We start from the raw sequence: 18,390 nt of genomic DNA on the forward strand, positions 1-18,390 counted from the left end.
ATAGTATTCCCAATTCTGTACAGAATTGATGCTTTACAGGAAAACAGAAAAATAGAAATATGACCAGTTCCAGGAGGATAGACCCATAAACATTGAAAGCAAAACCAGATTTCTATGAGAAAACAGAGAAATTGAAAAGTAGAATGCAAGTATGAAGCAAAAGGTGCAATCAAGCTCTGTTAGAGAAATGCATAAACCTATGGAAGATCAAAATCAGCTGCATAAAAATGTTGGTTGAGAATAAGCATTCTGCTCAGAATTTGTGTAACATTGCTTCAAGCACTGATATTCCAGAAAAGCATACCTCAGCACATACATAAACAACTTCAAATGTTAAGCATACTATTTGTTCCTAGTTTTTGAAGGTTCACAGATTAATTTTGAGGAATACAGGCTGAGAACTGCCTAAAATGTTTTCATCAATGAAATCTTAGTTCACTTCTGAAATGCATTTTCTAAACTACTAAAAACAAAGTCCTAGCAACCTGTGTCAGAGCCCAGGGCTCTGTCCCCAGACCACAGAGATAAATGACTTAATAGCTAACATTTTACTTCAGCACTGTGGTGAGTATCTTGGCCCTGGCTGAACCTGTTAATATGTAGGAAATAATTAAATGTTAACATAAAGTGATATGAAATGTCCCATCATCTCTTATCTGAACTAACTAACTAAAGGTCTGTGCTCTGTTGCATTGCAAAGATATCAAGAATAATATGTATTTCTAAATTCATCCATTATTCTTCCACAGTGCTGTTTCTTTCCCCTAAATCTACAAAATTAACTCAAAATCACTCTGCTGAAAAAATGAAAGCGCTGCTTTTGCTGGACATATTTGTCCAGTGCTAGTAGTCAATAAAATTAAAATTTTCTGACATTGAGATTATGCTGTTTTCACTTTTAGGAGCTGTAGGAGAAACTCTGATTTGAAGACAATACATATATAGACTTCATAAGTGACATTGTGCCTATGAAGTGACATTGGTTGAAACAAGCTAAAGATTTCAGCTATGTTTATTTGTTTGGAGAAAAATATGTATGAGTTTAAACAAATGCAAACCCCAAAGGAAACCTGGACCTACCCACAAAAATATTGTAGGGAGTTTCTGATTTAAGAGATGGTCAGATTGTTGTACCCACCTATCAGGATTGTCTGAGGCACAGACAGAGTCAATAAGCCCAACATCCAGCGTTCCCTGTAGAGTGAAGAAGACACAGATTGCATTTTAGATTACAGGTGTTCTCCTCGGTGAATAGGACTGGAATTGGAACCATTCATCTGAATTCCAATAGCTTGAGCAGAAATGAACACACAAGAAAGGCAGAAGTGAGTCATCTTTGCTCCCTAAACAGCATAAGACGTGCAAGGGACTCCACAGAAATGGAGGAAAAACAGTTACAAGTTTCCAGAGGGTATTATGAAGGTCTGAAATAACCTTAGCTATTATCTCTCTACTGGCAAAATACATAAATACACCGTTTTCCCCAACTGCTATCTTCTGTCTGGAATAACTGTGACCCAGACTAGTCCCATCCAAAGACATTTTATCTGTGTGAGGCAGCCTCCCTCTTCTCCTCCAACTGAAAAGAGCTATCTGTTTTCAAGCTGAGCAACCCACAACAAGCACCATGTTCCCCTCTGCTTACCCTCTTTGCTACCAGCTTTGCTGTTTCTTTATAATTACCAATGTCCAAGTTTCTTACACTGCTTTAGAAGTACAGGACTGCACATGCTGGAAAAGCCTGCAGAAATAGTTAAACACAGAGGGCTCCAAGCATGCCCACAGGCTGGTTGCACAGTAACTCACCACAGCATTCTTTGGATTGGCCTGCTCATCCTGCATTTCCCTCAGCTGCTGTGCTGTAGCGCTGTGTACTCGGCTCAGAACATTAAACCAACCACTGCCAACCAAAACAGAACCAGAGTTAAACTTCCAGTAGTGAAACTGGCTCAAGAACACGATCAAGGAACCTGGAAAGATTTCAGTGGGAAAATTTTTTCATTCACAATTTCCTGAATACTATGTCAAAATATCTCTTGGGCTGATCATACCAGATTCCAATGTCTTCCTTCCTCCTTATTTATCCATGAAAATTCTGTGCACGTTCTTCAACCCACTGACAGCTGCTCCTGCAAAATCCAGTTTTCCACTTGTTATTCAAGGAACTCTTAAGCAGGCAGTGGCTTTACAGGGAGCCCATGTCAGCAGATTGAAAGAGCATACAGCACTTGTAAAAACAGGGTTAGCTGGGAATCTTCCTGGACTAGAGTCCTAGAGACGCCTGGGAGCTTCTTGATCAGTCTCTCTCTGATCTGCTAATAAACTTGAAAGTCATATGGCTGGCAATTAATCATGGGTTTGTTTATAAGTGAATCTGGAGTGAAGTTTTTTGTCTGCGAAAGGGCTTCTCTTACAGACATATCTGGAGGCTAATCACTGCTGCAGAAAAAGCAGATTCTTATCTGCAGCTTGCAGTGAGATCAGCAAACATCCATACTTCATGAAGGACTCTCAAACTAGATACTCTGTGACATCTGCTAATCTGCCCTTTGCTACTGCAAGTGCTGGTACTTACTTCTCCCTCAGAAGAGAGACTGATAGGGCATAGACAGAGGCCACATTTGGTGTACACTCATCCTAACAATTCTGCAGTGTTATCTTAGGGCATGCCTACTGCAGTTGTGGAAGTTCTGGGTTAGGAAGTTACTGCTCCTTCCACCACTGCTCCCTACATTTGCCCATTTCTTGTCCATGTGGCTGTACTTCAGTCTATTTCTGTTAAATTGTATCCAAACGCCTTCTCCCTTTCTCTCCTACATCAAAATAATAATAAACCCTAAATAACTTCACAGAACCAGTAGATCAGAGAAACAGTTACACAGTCAGGGCTGAGAGAGCAAAAGCCTTGGTAAAAGTGGGAAGACATGAGTGGCTGGGGACAGTAACCTCTTAACTTGGCTTTGCATAGCCAGGACAGGTTGTCCAACCTGCCCTTAAACAACTGATTCCCACTGTCTGGCCAGGATGCCAAGAAGGAAGGACGTGAGTCACTTGTTTGCTTTGCACTGGGAAGATTTTATCAGATGACACTATAGACTCTGATAAGCTGCAGCCTTTTTCTGTCTCCTGGATAAAACCCAGCTGCTCTCGCAATCATTTACAGACAACATGAATAGACTTTTTGTTTGATTCAAGATTCCATTAAATAAATAAATCAGCTATTAGATGTTCCAGTTTATATTAAGGTTTGTGTGTCTGCTGAAGTAACCCTTGAATTCCACATGCTCACAGCCACATGAGAAGCTGGCAGTCCTGTGACTGCCAGACTGAACCACAACCTTGGCAGCTGTAACATCAAGTCCCCAAAGTAGGTGTGATGCATCCCAGGAAGCATGAAATGACACTCTGGAACAAATCCCCCCTTTTCTCCAGCAGAAGGGAATTGATTATGTTTCTCAAACTCTCCCATGAGTAGCAGGGTCAGGCCTGCACTGAATGAACAAACCTAACAAAACTCCCTGTTGTACCTGGCATCTTCTGGTGACTCTGCAACAATGTGGTAAACTCGGTCTTCTGTCACAATGTCCAAGGCATTCTCCTTTTCATGAATATCCACAATCTCTCTGGAACACAAGAAAGCACAAGAGCCAAAGCTAAAAACCTTTCACAGGCCTGACTTCCATCTGGTCGATTCTTTCACATCATACCCTTCACCACACAGAAGGGAAAGCACTGATTCTGATGGCTTGTAATTCTGACAGAAATACAAAACTCCGCCAATACACATCAAGATGTTTTAAAATATCTGTACAGTTAAAATCCAAGGCTTAAGGCATTATATGGATTTTCAAGACACCAGCAGACTAAATGGAAGAAGAGATAACAGGCTGATATACAGATCTGCTTACAAAGTCAGGTGTGCCATTCTTTTTGGCAGTTTATGGGTCTGCATAATACTAATAGGTGACCAGTCTGTCCTCTTACAGCAAGAGCTGAGGAATTGACTATGGCAGCAGAAAGAGCATTCAGGACTCAAGAAAAGGCACAGTACATGCTGCCAAATTCAAATCCCGCTGTGAGCTTCATAATACCTCTGTGAAATGCCTGGAGAAGCCAGAAAACAGATGGAGTCTGGGTAGGAGAGAACGCATGGGGTATGTACTTAATTAGCCCCTCCTGGTCTGGCTCCATCCATGGCTTGGAAAGAGCTTCTGTTGGATTATGAAAGGCAAGACTGGGAAAAGAACTATCAAGTAATTGCAGACTCCCTCCAGAGTAAAACTAGATGCTGTAATTGCCTTTTCCTTCCTTTGTTTCTGATTCTCCAAGCACCATGGGAGATACACAGGCCAATGAACAGCAGCACTGGACCCTTCATTGCTGATTTAGAGAGTGAATACTAGGGATCAAAGGGATTTGCTTTTGCACTCACTTTGCCCTTCTGATATCAATAGTCCCCTTCAGCTTCTCCTCACTATCATTCTCGAAGTACATCAGCTTGGACTCGCGAAGCACAAACCAGCGGCGTTTCCAGTTGCGGCGCGAAAGCGTCGACATCCCTCCGCCCTTTTTGTAGAGCCAGCCTGACTTGAGAGCCTCCTGCTTGGTGCGGAACCACATGAAGGCCTCGTTCTTCAGGACACACCAGCGCCGCCGCCACGGGTTCATGAGCCCTCCTGCAAAAGCGAGGCAGCATTTCAGTGGACATGCAATGGGGGTCATGCCTCCATGCTGAGCCTGCTCCCGGGCAGGAAGAGCTGCCACTTCAGTTCCTACACCAATAAAAGGAACTGAAGGAGAGAAACAAAGCTGTGCCCGATTTCAATCATAGGAAAAAACAGAACAAAACTAGTGAAACAAAAGGAAAATATAGAAATACATGCACTACTCAAGTATTTTTGTTCTGACTTCAGTTTCGTAGCTGAGAGTGAACCATTTAGGCCCATACCAAGTAGGCACAGTCAAGTCTCAGTGGCAAAGATACCTCTGACACTGAGCTGTCTTTTTATTTGTTGTTTTAAATAAAAGAAAGCAGCAAAAAAAAGGAGCAAAAACTGAGAACTAAGAGCAAATAAAGATGATGATTCTGGACAAATGGAAGAGGAAAGCAGGTTTCCTGGATCCCATCCATACATGGTTTTGGCAAAATCTACTTACCTTTCATGTAGAGGTAACTGTGAAAATAGGGCGGACCTGAACCATTGAAGATAGTGATTCGTCCATTACAAAACTCTTCATCTGTGTCAATGTAAACATCCACTTCCTCCTCACTCTCCAGAAACTAAAGAAAAAAGAAGAGATATAGGCTACTTGGCTTCTCCTCTTGCAGGAGGACTGGAGCAGTTAACAGGGTCAGAGAAGTCACATGATCAGAAGGTGCAAAACTACACCTAGTCCCTTTGCAAAAAAAGCACTACGGTAAAAGTAGACGCTTGACAGCTTATCCATTAATGCCTAAAGCAAGAGCATGGAATTTTCATACCTGAAAGGAGGGCAGTGGACATGGCTAGAAAGCTCCAGTTCCCTGCAGTAACAGAACTTCCCGTTTTTAAGGCACAGCCCACCTTGCAAAATCTAATTTGATGGGATTAAGAGAGAATTTTTCATTTGGGAGAAGTTTTCTGATTTTTCTGGCAGAAAGATCACAATGCCAGACAAGATGGAACAGTAATTTAACCCCAGCAAGGAAATTACTTGCTTTGGGTTGATTAGGAAAAAAAGCACAGTCCAGGATAACTGAACCCTAAAAACATCAATCTGAATTACTGAAATAATAGTACTGAATTTACTTATCTCTGTTCTCCAACTAGATAAAGACCCTCAGCCATAAGAAAATACTTCATGCACAAAATAATTTCCTTTACCTTAAATACAATTTCCTTTTATTTGCTTTATTAATTTAATACTAATGAAGGCAGTTCCTTAGACCTTTTCCTCCCTCAAATGCATGTTGCTTCTTTTGATTTTCCCTTCTGCCTTCTCTCTGTGACCCTCTTTTGTCTCATCCCTGGTCCACTCATTCATTCTCTCCCTTGGCACTAAGTTTCCAAAATCAGGTAGTCTTGGAACAGCAGCTACTGAGGGGTTTTGGAAACTTCCATGGTTATCACTTCCTGTGGCTCATACTATGACAAAGTATCAACTGGCTTTTTCATTAGTCTTACTCACCAACCAGCCCAGTAAAACCCTCCACTTCTATCTGCATTTTAATGGTAGAAACCAGCCTAAGCTGTGATAGAATGACTCATGATTTGAAGATTACCTGACAGTGATCTATGAGTACCTGCCCACAGAGAAGGTACCTTTACTCAAGCAGATCACATAAAAAAATCAGATGGCTGGCAGCTGACATTAGGGAAATGCAAACAAGACAACCATGCAACTTTTTCAAGAAAGGTCACAATCTGCCATTGATAAACATGCTGAAGGAAGTAAACTGAGTTCCTAAAAAAAAGATATTTTGTAGTTCAAGTGTCTCTTCTCAGGAAATTATTTATCAGAAGTATTTTTGTGGCTGTCATTGGCTTCACACCTGAACCCATCACAATCTTATGTGGGCTTTGACATCCAGTCCTGTAAGGGGATTTATCACTACATTGTTAAGCAGCTGGCCTGAGAGCACTCAGGAAGTCCAGACCCAGTGTGGGATCTCAGCTGAGGTGCTGAAGTGCAAGGCCAATAGCCCAGCTTTACCACCCTGTCACTGTCCCTGCAGCAGGAATGAAAAGGTTCAGTGATCCTGGCTGTGAGCATTGGGACACAACCCAATCAGCACAGTAATTTCTTCCAGCTTTAGAATAGCTTAACTTGTACACAGCAGCTGAAAATAAACCCTTGACTCTGAACAGAGTGAGAAGAGAAGTTTTGGTAATGGAGACAAATCAAACCCCAGCCTTTCCCATTTCCTCTTGTCATTGCACACTGGAACCTTAGGTCCTTTCTGTGAAATCTCTCTAAGTTAGAACACACACCTAGAAAATACCGGTTGTTTGCTTTCCTTCCTCCTAAAGGGTGTTACAATAATTTAAGGCAATGGAAACAATCTAAAATAGGTACACATGTACTAGCTTGTGTACCAGCAGACACCAGACAATCACAAGCCCTCTGGCCTTCAGCCTATCTATGACTCTTCCCTTTTTTTCAAGCTGATTATTGATATAAGAGAGAGTTACATATCAGTAGCTATACCCAGAGCAAGCAGGCATACAGCAAGAAGACAAAGATATTACAAACATCAACAAAGTCACACTAATGTGCAGAAAGGTGAAGGGAGAGATTCTCACCGAGTCCAGGCTGCCACGGTTGGAGTCCAGGCTGGTACCATGGGAGTGCCTCAGAGCCTCCTCATCATTCAGAGGCTCAGCTGAGGCGTTACCTGCATCTCCATAGCCATCAAACTCCTCGTGGTCATAGTCAGACTCCACATCAGGGGGGGAGGTGTAAATGGGCTCTCCTGCCTCTCCACTGTTACTCCTCTGTGTATCAGAGACAGTGCTGTAAACGCTTTCTGCTGGGTCAGACAGGGCTCTCTGCTCCTTGGGGCTAGTGGCTCTTTCCACAGGCAGTCCTGGAGCAGGGGCAACCTCTCCCACTTCCCTCTGGAGAAGCAAAAGGCTTCTGTTTGCAACATCCTTTGAGTAGTTACCACTGTTTCTTGTGCCATGCTGATTTGAGACCACCAAACTGGAAGTTGGGCGTCCTTCATCATCAGCATGAAAACCCTCATCCACTTCTTCTTCAGCCAGTGGTGCCACCAGGCTGCAGTCAATGTTGAGTGTCCCCTCACTAGAAAGTGAGCGCTCTAAGTTCTGCACACTTTCATCCAGATTGCCAAAATCCAGCAGCTCCAAGAATTCCTGGGCAACCCTTGATGCCTCTTTTTCCAACCTCTGTATCTCTTCTTCTCGCTGCCGATAGATTTCATTCCTGGTGTCTTCAGAGATGACAGACATGTGATCCTCTTTCTGTTGCTGCAACTTTTCAATCTCCTTCTCAAGTCTTAAGATCTCCTCCATCTGACGTCTCTCTTCTTCTTGCAGGGGAATATCCACCTCCTCAGTGTTTACTGTTTCCACCTAAAAGAATTTAGAACAGTGTTAAAGCATTTTCTTCAACCTGTCTGTGTTCCTTGCCTGGACCTTCCATTCTTCCTGTCTCCTGTGCTTGCCTTATACTTACCATCTGCAGAAAGATGACTCCAAGCATCCTGCAATCATTCATGGTGTAAAAGCTAAAGGTACAACTACTGGATCCTCAGGTACCTCCTTTTCCCCAGCAATCTACCTCCATTATGAATCATACAAAGAAGCTCACTGGGTGCAGTCAATTTTTAGAAAAGCCTCTCTATCTGGTCACTGTACACTGAAATTTGAATAAAGCAGCCTGAAAGTCCATTCTCTCTTTTTGAACTCACACACATATAGGAGAAAGCAACTATATATGAATACATATATGCACAGATTACTTAAGAGCTGAAGATTTCCCAGAAATTCATTAAGAGGTCTGGAAATTTCATTGTTTCCTGAAATGATGATCTGACCATCAGAATCTGGGGCTGGAAGGGATATTTGCATGAAGCAGGACTGTATCCACTCCAACCACAGCCCAACAAAACTCTACCCAGAATTTCTCTGCATTCTTTACCATCACTAGATGGCTGATGCCTGACTACTGAAGACTCTGTCTCACACTATTTTGTACACTGAAGTAACAGAAAATTTCCAGCAGATATGTGATAACTCGAAGATGGAAGACACTGGTTAATTTTCACTGATGTTTAGGGTAAAGCCATCCTCCCCTCCACAGAGGATGTTGAAAACATACACATGAGAGAACAGATACACACATGAGAAAAAGTAAAAAATAAATTCCAATAGGATTTCTTGTACTTCCGGATAGGACTTAAGACAATGCAGTCAATATATTGGCTCATTTAAGCCTCAGTCCTTGTTTTCTTTATTTACCTAGTTGCTGGTTCTCTACTTGACTCCTACTTGTGGATGAATGAATTTCTATGCTTCTACCCTCTCCTGAACAAAGATGGTCTGAAACTGGGGAACGAGTGGTATGGGAAAAAAACCAATGAGATACACAGCAATTTTCACACACCTCAGGGTAGGTGGTCTGCTCTTTGGTATGTCAAGTACCAACAATCAGATCAGTTACAAGGGGTTTATTTTAGCCATGGCAGCAGTTGGCTGCACTCTTATTTTGCCTGTTACAGGCAACAATCCAGCAAAACAGACTGTGTCACAGTGTAGCACATCACAAGGTTATCTAACAAGCTCAAGCAGTAGAGATAAAAATAGGATGCTGCATGTTCAATATGGAAATTTTCAAATAGAACCAGTGCAGGCTCATATAAGAGCCTTGAAAAAGCCCTGCCTTGTTAACTCTGTGCACTTCTGCCTGCAGGTTTTGAACAAAGCCCATTTTTTAAATAGTGTTGCCACAATACTGATACTGCCACAACAGCATCAGCATCCAGGCAAAGGAGAAGCAATTAAGGACTGTTCATAGATATTCACAAGAAAGCATGTGAAAAGAACAACTTTTAAACTTACCTGGGCCACCTGCAGTAGCGCATTCAGTTGCTCCTTTTCTCTGTTAAAAAACAAAACATAACAGTCAGAGTCAGACCTAGCTCTCCTACGTGAGGTTTTCAGAATTACATGGACACATCATCCCTCCATGGATAAGGTTAAAATGAGGTACTTGCTGTAAGACTGATTTAAAAGCTTTTGCAATTTAGTAAAAATCCAATTCTCTGTGGTTGGCATGACCTTTGTGGATATAACAGATTTTCCCCATGCACTTAACTTTCAGATCAATTAGGAAATTGGATTAGTTGGAACACACCAGGAAGGACAATGGAAACACTGACAGAAATACAAATCAGACTCATGATAAATGTAAACAGAATCTTTTAAAATACAATAAATCTGTGAATATTGAGGTTGTACGTGTGTAATTGACAGATATCAGGAAACTGTTAATTTTTTAAAAATATAATTTTTGCAATACCAGCACGGAATTTGTGTTTTGTTTTGCTTTTACTATATTAAAGCCCCAACTAACGTAACTTCTCAGTGGCATGCATAATCCAGTTTATTAGTGAAGGATGTAAGAGTCAGAGTTTGTTAGTAAACATGAGCAGAGGAAAAAACTGTCCCACGGTGTTGCAGCTCTATCCAGTTCAAAAAGGTTACACTCCAAAGCAAAGCTATCACTGTGGCCAGTTTCTCCAGGGCAAGTATGCTACAAACAACTGAACAGCAGACAGACAAATGCCAGGGTCACGCTTAGGGAGCAGGAATAGGCTGCTGCTGGATGGAAGAAAGCTACCGCTGCCAGTGGTGACTTTGAAACCCATAATTCAACCCCAGAGAGAACAGGAGGGCAACGATTTTTTTTTTCCCCAGGCCTTGCAGATTTTCCCAGCCAAATTCTAAACTGCAGCTGTAAGTCACAAAGTCCTTAAAGCTCTCACTCTTGTGCTCACACTCTCAAAAAAAATTTCAGGAAATATTTGTAAATGAAAGCTGACATAAGTGAGAACCAGATGGTTCCTACTCTACTGAAAGATCCCTAGCAGTCATCATGAGCAAAACAACTGCCTTAAATGACAAGAGAGCTCAAAAGCACAACCATTTTAAAACACATTAGGAGTCCCACCTATAATCCACATACTAATTCCTGCAACTGTTGCTCACAGTTTTTAAACCTCTGGTATTTCTTTCTGCTTTCTAGTCATCATCAACTGATCTACACTCTTCCTGAAATGTGATACCCAAAACCTGGGACAGCACTCCAACTGAAGGGTACTGAAGCATCACCCCATCCTACAGAAACAATTCTGTTTATAGAGAGCATTTGCTTTCTCCTCTCACACAGCATGACACTGGTGACATATTCAACTTAGCCTCCAGACCTTCCTCCTGCTGTTGAAGTAAGCATTCCTCCTCTGCTCCCTGTGCATTTGATTATTCCTGACTGTAAATCTGTATGTCTGTACCAAAAGTTATCAGTTTTTTCAGATCCTTTAACTTGCCAAAATTATCTGAACTGTAATCCTAGGCTATATGCCTACAGCCCATCAGCAGATGGTTTTATCTGCAAATTTAATAAGGATATTAATATTTCCTCATCCAAATTCTTATGAAAACACTGCACAAGTACCACATCCAGCAGAGGTCATGGAAAAATCCCATTCAAGAGTTCTTTTTTATTTAACAAAAAGCTACTATTGTTTATTAATTAATGCAGTAAAAACACAAATCCTAATCTTGTTTCACATGCTTTTTCCCAAAGCAAATTTCTTCAAGCATCTTAGAGTACTGTCACAACATATCAAAGCCCTTACCTAGCTAGCTTTTATCCAGCCAAAGCTAAGTTACCTATCCTCCATGGCTTTTCCCTGTCCCCAAGACATGCCATAAGACACCACAGAAGGAAACAGATAACTCTAATGCTATTTGTTCTTCAGAAATCCACTTGGCTTAATTCCTTTATCAAGAATTTACAACAGTTTGATCATTTGTTTTAGTATCTTCCTGAAACTGAGGTGAGGCTGACTGATCCACAATTCCCTTATTCCTCCTTTTCCCATTTTAAAAGGGGGTCATAATTGTTTTGTATTTTCCATTTTTATGGAAAAATTACTATCCACAAAGAAGAAAGTGAATAGCCATTGTTTTAAACTGTTTTATCTAGTTCTTGAAGTACCCAAACATTACTTTCACCAAATCCTCATACGTTCTTTATCATTTGTAATTTGATTTATCTGATTTATTTCCATGACATCTTCTGAATTCTTGAATTTGTAATTTGATTTATCTGAGCATTATCTAACCTTTTATTTCCATGACATCTTCTGAATTCTTGTACATCCTTCCTAACTGTATTTGATATCCAACAGTTAAGCTTTTGGGGAAGATAAAAATAGCATCAAATACCTCATTTTTCTCAATATTATTATTTTTCTTCCTGTTGAATGTTAGACCAAATTGTTCCATGTCTCCCCTCTGCTAAAAGTGTATGTACAATAATTGCATGCCAACTTCTGGCTCACTACAGCTCAAATTGTGCCTAGGTCCTTCTGACTTTCTCTCTACATTTGTGTTGTTTTGCTTGTTCTCAGTGGACTTCCACCTCATTTTTTTAGGTCAAATGGATGTTCAGGAGTTAGATAAGTCGGTCTGCTAGTACCATCCTGGCTACTCACTCAGGTGCCATTTAACATAAATTAGAAAATGAAAATAAAATGAGTGTGCCTGATTGCTGACAATGACACTTCTCTGCCATGATGCTGGGTTGAACACATCTCTCATGGTCTGGGAACTAAAGAGCAAAAACACTCTACAGCCAATAAACTAGACAGGTCCTTCCTTTTATTGTAGAATCAAACGCTGAGTTGGAAGGGACCCATGAGGATGTCAGGTCCAACTCCTGGTCCTGCACAGGACACCCCAAGAGTCACACCATGTGCCCGAGAGCATTGTCCAAACATTTCCTGAACTCTGTCAGGCTTGGTGCTACGAACACTTCTCTGAGGAGTCTGTTCCAGTACTGACAACCCGCCGGGTGAAAAACCTTTTCCTGGTATTGAACCTAAATCTTCCCTAATTCACCTTCCTGCCATTTCCTCAAGTCCTGTCACTGGGCATAGGAGTCAAGAGATCGGAGCCTACTGCTCCTCTTCCCCTCATAAGGATGTTGAAGACCACAATGAGGTCTTCCCTCAGCCAGAGCCTACTGCTCCTCTTCCCCTCACAGAAGATGTTGAAGACCACAATGAGGTCTTCCCTCAGTCTCCTCTTCTCCAGGCTGAAGAGATCAAGTGACCTCAGCCACTCCTCATACAGCTTCCCCTCCACACTAACACCATCTCACTGCCCTGCTCTGGACACTCTCTAGTTTAATGTTTTTTATGTTCTGGTGCCCAAAACTGCACACAGGACTCAGGGTGAGTGCTTCTAACCTTAGAATTTTCTGATGCTTGCCACACAGTCTGATGAGATCCCCCTTTGGGAAAGTGGGTAACAAAAGCCTAGAAGACCTACTTCTGAAAAGCAAACTATCACACAATTATATGTTGAAATTTTTATAATAATAAACCCAGCAGAGTCCACCAAATGCAGCAAGTGGCAGTGCTGACCCCACACACAGCAGCACTTCTCATTTGCCACATAACTGCTGGGTAAGTTCCTTCATTCCTGTGGGGATTTCTGCCATCCTTCCTCTTTGTCTCCCAACCGTGTGGTCACCTGCAAAGGCCGTTATCTTGAGGGGGAGGCTCTGACGCCATTTTCCCTTTGACTCCCTATGCACCATGGCCTGTGGCGGGTGCCATCTTGGGAAGGGGTGTTTCCACATTTTGGGTTCCAGTTTGCTCTCAGGGAGTTTGTGAGATCTAGCAATTTTGTATATAGTGATTATTTACTGATGTTTTTCGCCTGTTGCGGTTTCACTCGTTAATAAACTTATTTTTTCACTTATAGCTATTTGTATTCTTTCCTTATTGGTGGAAAGGGACTGGTTAAACCTTGTCTCCCAACAGCGTGGTCACCTGCAAGGGCCGTCATCTTGAGGGGGAGGCTCTGACGCCAATTTCCCTTTGACTCCCTATGCACCATGGCCTGTGGCGGGTGCCATCTTGGGAAGGGGTGTTTCCACCATTTTGGGTTCCAGTTTGCTCTCAGGGAGTTTGTGAGATCTAGCAATTTTGTATATAGTGATTATTTACTGATGTTTTTCGCCTGTTGCGGTTTCACTCATTAGTAAACTTATGTTTTCACTTATAGCTATTTGTATTCTTTCCTTATTGGTGGAAAGGGACTGGTTAAAACAAAGGGGCAGAACCCATTCTAGAATACTCCCCTTTGAACAGTCTAAACCCAAGACAGAATGCAAGATACCATCTTGTACCTTTCCTTCACCTCTTCCTCTTCCTGTTTCCTCCTACGCTCCTCCTCTTCTTGCCATTGTCTTTCCTCTTCCTCTCTTCTGATCTGCTCTTCCTCCTCTTGCCTCCTTCTCTCCTCGGCTTCCTGCTTCCTCCGGAGTTCCTGCTGCAGCAGGTGCTGGTAGAGGCCGCGAGCCAGGCGGCCGCGCCAGTGCTTCTGCAGGGTCACCGCAGAGGCCTTCAGCCGCAGCAGGCTCTTCTTCCAGAAGTACGCCCGGTAGTTCTTTTGGATTATAACAACACTGGATAGCACCTTCTGATACTTCTTCCTAAAAACAGAACCGCACACTTAATGCATCGCTAAGTCATACATGCTCTGCACTCCTCATGCCCTTGCACACTGACCACATCCACAGAAAAGTCCTTTTTGAAAAACACAGGTCAGAAGTGACATGATTTCTGTTCTTCTCCTGCCACTCACTACCTGTAAATCATATTCACCTCACTGTTCTCCCTCCTAATCTACCAACAGTTTGTTTCAATGGGAACCCACTTTTGTGAAGACTCTCAGATGACAATGGAGAGATATCTGGCCCTGGATAGGGAAGGTCCTCTGGCCCAAAGCCTCTCTGCACTGCACATAAACACATTCATTGTGCAGTAAGCGAAATCATGCAGTTTGGATTTATTATAATAGAAACATACAGATGCCCATACTACATGAAGACAAATATTGCTCCATCTCTTAAGTGGTCAAAAGCAAATTACTCCAGGAAAGGCAAAAACAGTGCAAAAATAGATTAGGTCACATTAATTTCATATTGTCTGGGAGAAAACACACTGATACTACAATATTGATGGCTAAATCAAACATTGTAACAAGTTCACATAAACAAATACTTCTACTGCACAACATTTTGCCTAAAAAAGAATCACTGATTATCTTGAGTTGCAAGGGACCCACAAGGATCATCAATGACATCAAAATCAACTTTACAGCACTTTAAGAACATGATAGGGCCCCAGAACACAACAGTCATCATTCAGTATTTCTGTAGTCTAGTAACATTGTAGAAAAGTCAGGTTTTGCCTCTGAATTGAAGACTAGCTTTATCAAGGACATGAAAAAAGTTCCTGGTAGAAGTTTGTACATGATACATAAACTGGGCAAATAACAGGAGTTACCATTACACAGTAATCTGGATCAATTTGTAAGCTAGATTTAAGCAAACATTAAACAATCCAAAAGAGCCAAACATAAGGTTTTGTATTGAAGAATCAAAGGCCAAACACAACTGATGTGGAACTATGTTGGGAAGCAGCAAGTCAAAACTGGATTTTTGGGCCCCAGATCATCACACAAAAGCAAACTCCCACCACAATGCTACAGGAAAAATACTACTGGGATTCTTATTCTTGTAAGCAGAAATACTGTTGTACAGAATACTGCTTTTATTCTGTGCTCTGTGTTAGCACCCCCATTTCAAGAACAATGTTAGACCCTCAAGTGATTTCCAAGGAAGCAGGACTGGAACCAGAAATTCAGGCTTACAGAATGAGAGAAATTGCTCCATGCAGGACCTTAAGAAATAGATCCTGCATGGAGCAAAGAAAAGCCTAAGAAAAGGCTTCATCCCAGTTTAAGTGTCCACATTTCTATTTTTCCAAGAGGGCCCATAAGATTTAACCAACCTGAAGCTGACATCTATTAAGGCTGAAAATAAGCAGACATTTTTTAAAGTAGTTTAATATATTTAGATGCCTTAGTATCTTCACTGGGGAAACAACCATTGGTACTAGTCAAATCAAAAACTTTAATCCAAACCAGAAGGTGCAGAGATAAATTCTATGGGGCTGTTGCACAGGATCTTGGGCCAGCAGGCTACAGTAATCCTTGGGGCCTTACAGTCCTAGAAAGCACACTGGAAATAGCATGGTATTCTCACATAAACTTCCCACAAACCTTCTGCAACACCCTGAGGAAAAGACACACCTTAAAATCCCTCTCCTGGCAAGGAAATTCCCTACAAATGTCAACAGAAACCCATGCTGACAGCCTGCCACCTCCCTGCACATCAGACACATCAGCCCAGTCAAGAAAATCAGGAGAGGGATGCTAATAGCTGTAGTGCGCAGAGGTCATGCTCTTTTCCATAAGTATTAAGTCAAAAGGAGGAAGCACAGAGAAAAGAAAAGGAAAGGCAAGAGTTGATAAGAAGTAGAATGTTTTAGGTTAATTACTCCTGGACTGCAGTCTCCTCATCCCCACTCTTTCTGTCCACCCTGTGTCCTGCACATGGGGTGTGAACAGCTGCACATGCACTCTCTGCCAAGGCAGACTAAGTGCATCAAAAAGGGTACTCTGACTTTTACAAAATGCATCTGCCAGAAACTCTCTCAAGCGCAACATGTGCCAAGCCCTGCCCAGCTCCAGGCCAGCTCTGCCTGCTAATCTGCCAGGCTGAATTGCCCCCTCATTCCTCATGACCACAGCCAAGCTTGCAGATGCCCTTCAGCTGGAATTGCTGCTTACAAGCTGCAATCTCATTCCCCTGGTTCAAGCTTCCACTCACCCTTCCGCACTGGCCAAAGAAGTTCAAACTGCAGACCAAGCCAAGGGGCTGGGAGACCTCCTGACCATGCAGCACACCAGAGAAGGCAGGCTGGCTGCAAGGCTCCAATGCTGTTATTTGAAATTTACTTAATTATTCTGTCAATGAGCTATAGTTATAGCAGTTATGCCTCCAAGGACTAGAGATCACAGGGTTATGGAGCAATTTGCTGCTGTCTTCTTCCCATGAAGAACAGTCCTGAAGAAACCAGAGGCAGAGCCAAATTCATACATGGATCCTGCACTATGTGGTTTTTAGCTGGTGAAGCTGTTAGCTGTATCTCAGAGCTCCACAGATTAGCTACATAAGAATGGGGTCATTTCAATGGGCTTGATTTTCTTGTCTCACATTTTAGTGATCAGAGATACCAGGCTGCATAGGCTGCAGGGAATGAGAGCAAAGAAAATCTGGTTCTCCAGGCTCACAGAACAAGTTCACAAAGAGGGAGAAACCAGTAAAATCATTCCTTTGCCAGTCTACTTTGCATAAGACCAAATGAATTTAAATACACTTATACTTGCAAAACTAACAGAAATGGTATCAAGCTCAAGGCAGAGCTGGTATTCCTGCCCAGCTCTGCACAGACCATTCAGCACTTGCCCAGATGAACTCCTGCCTGCTGGCCTTTTTCAATAGAGGTGCAGTGCAACTGGAAACTCTCTTCATAGAAAATTTTACAGACCCCCCTCTCCAGCTCTTCTTTACTCCTTGCTCTCCTCCCCTCTGAAGTCCAGTTACCTCCAGCCACTTGTGAAGATTTACACTCCAGCTGCAGAAGCACAGCTTATCCTTAAGGATGAGACTCCTAACAGCAACATGTGGGATGAGGAACTCAGAGGTGTGGAGGCTGAAGGACCACAAGATTTCTAACCAAGAGGAACACTGCTGCCACACAGTCTCCATCACAGCCCTGCAGGACAGCAGCTTCCTTACCAGGAACTCAGAAAAGCAGTAATCCAGTATGCCTGCAGTGATGTTTCCAGCAAATCCATTTTCCTATGCTAATCCCTACCCCTCCCTCCAAATGCTAGACAAAAAGTAAAAAAGAGAAGAGGCCCTGACACAAAGAACTTTCAATCTCATGTACAAACAATAGAGCGAGCTCATTTGTCTTCCAAGAGGGAAATAAATAAATGAATAAAAAGCCCCAGAGACTAAATGTGTGTTTTGCTGATATTCCATACTGGCAAGGCAGGGTACAACTCTTGCACACATTTCCCTATGAAAAATGAGCTACCTGGTGTAACTAGAGCTCTAAGAAGAGTGCCTGCTGAAACAGCTCTGCTGGCCAGGGATTTCACCTCCTCACAACCCTGACTGACAGGTGTCTGGAGCAAAGACCAGCCAGGAAAGAGCATCTTACTGGGATTAAGTGTGCATACCACAGCCATTAAGGAGTCAGCTGTTGCACTGACTTCGAGGGGCAGAGGAGGGGCCGTTTGTCTGCAGTTGGTTCTCCCAAACCTTCTCTGGTCAGGTGCAAAAGGGAGAGGCAAGAGGAGATTACTGTTGCAGAGCTGGCCAAAAACCAATTCTGAACAGTTAATTAAAAGGAGAGGGAGATCACAAGGCAAACAGGCAGGGCAAGGAAAGAGGGTGAGCAAAGGCAGAACTGCAAGTGAGGAAGAAGCAATTGGCAGGGGGAGCAGAAAACAGAGTTGACAGGCACAAGGGAAAGGAGGGGACCCAAAGCGCAGGTGGGGCCCAGCCAGGAGAGCCCTGAAGGCAAGGAAAAGGTGTCATCACAGGCAAGCAATGGGTACAAAAGTCCACGGGAAGCCTGCTGAGCAGCGTTGAGGGAAGGTGCAAACGTGCACATAACTGGAAAAGAGGTGCCAAAAGTGCAGGAAGGTTTCAGCAGAGCCGATGCTGGCA

The 18,390-nt window shown here is 42.6% G+C and overlaps 1 protein-coding gene across 3 annotated transcripts in view; it reads right to left on the reverse strand.

Moving 5' to 3' along the window:
* LOC120498991 (unconventional myosin-X-like) overlaps positions 1–18,390 on the reverse strand; it is an 89,270-nt gene that overhangs the window by 15,775 nt on the left and 55,105 nt on the right. For all 3 annotated transcript variants that reach the window (XM_039702337.1, XM_039702345.1, XM_039702353.1), the window contains 8 exons: positions 13,927–14,232; positions 9,564–9,603; positions 7,284–8,075; positions 5,158–5,281; positions 4,433–4,676; positions 3,528–3,623; positions 1,807–1,900; positions 1,139–1,194 (listed from right to left, as the gene is read on the reverse strand). In XM_039702337.1, the coding sequence (XP_039558271.1) occupies positions 1,139–1,194; positions 1,807–1,900; positions 3,528–3,623; positions 4,433–4,676; positions 5,158–5,281; positions 7,284–8,075; positions 9,564–9,603; positions 13,927–14,232 (1,752 nt within the window). The remainder of the gene's footprint in view (positions 1–1,138; positions 1,195–1,806; positions 1,901–3,527; positions 3,624–4,432; positions 4,677–5,157; positions 5,282–7,283; positions 8,076–9,563; positions 9,604–13,926; positions 14,233–18,390) is intronic.

The sequence above is a fragment of the Passer montanus genome, unplaced genomic scaffold (genome assembly GCF_014805655.1).
Source record: "Passer montanus isolate IOZ18808 unplaced genomic scaffold, ASM1480565v1 scaffold1, whole genome shotgun sequence".
Lineage (NCBI taxonomy): Eukaryota > Metazoa > Chordata > Aves > Passeriformes > Passeridae > Passer > Passer montanus.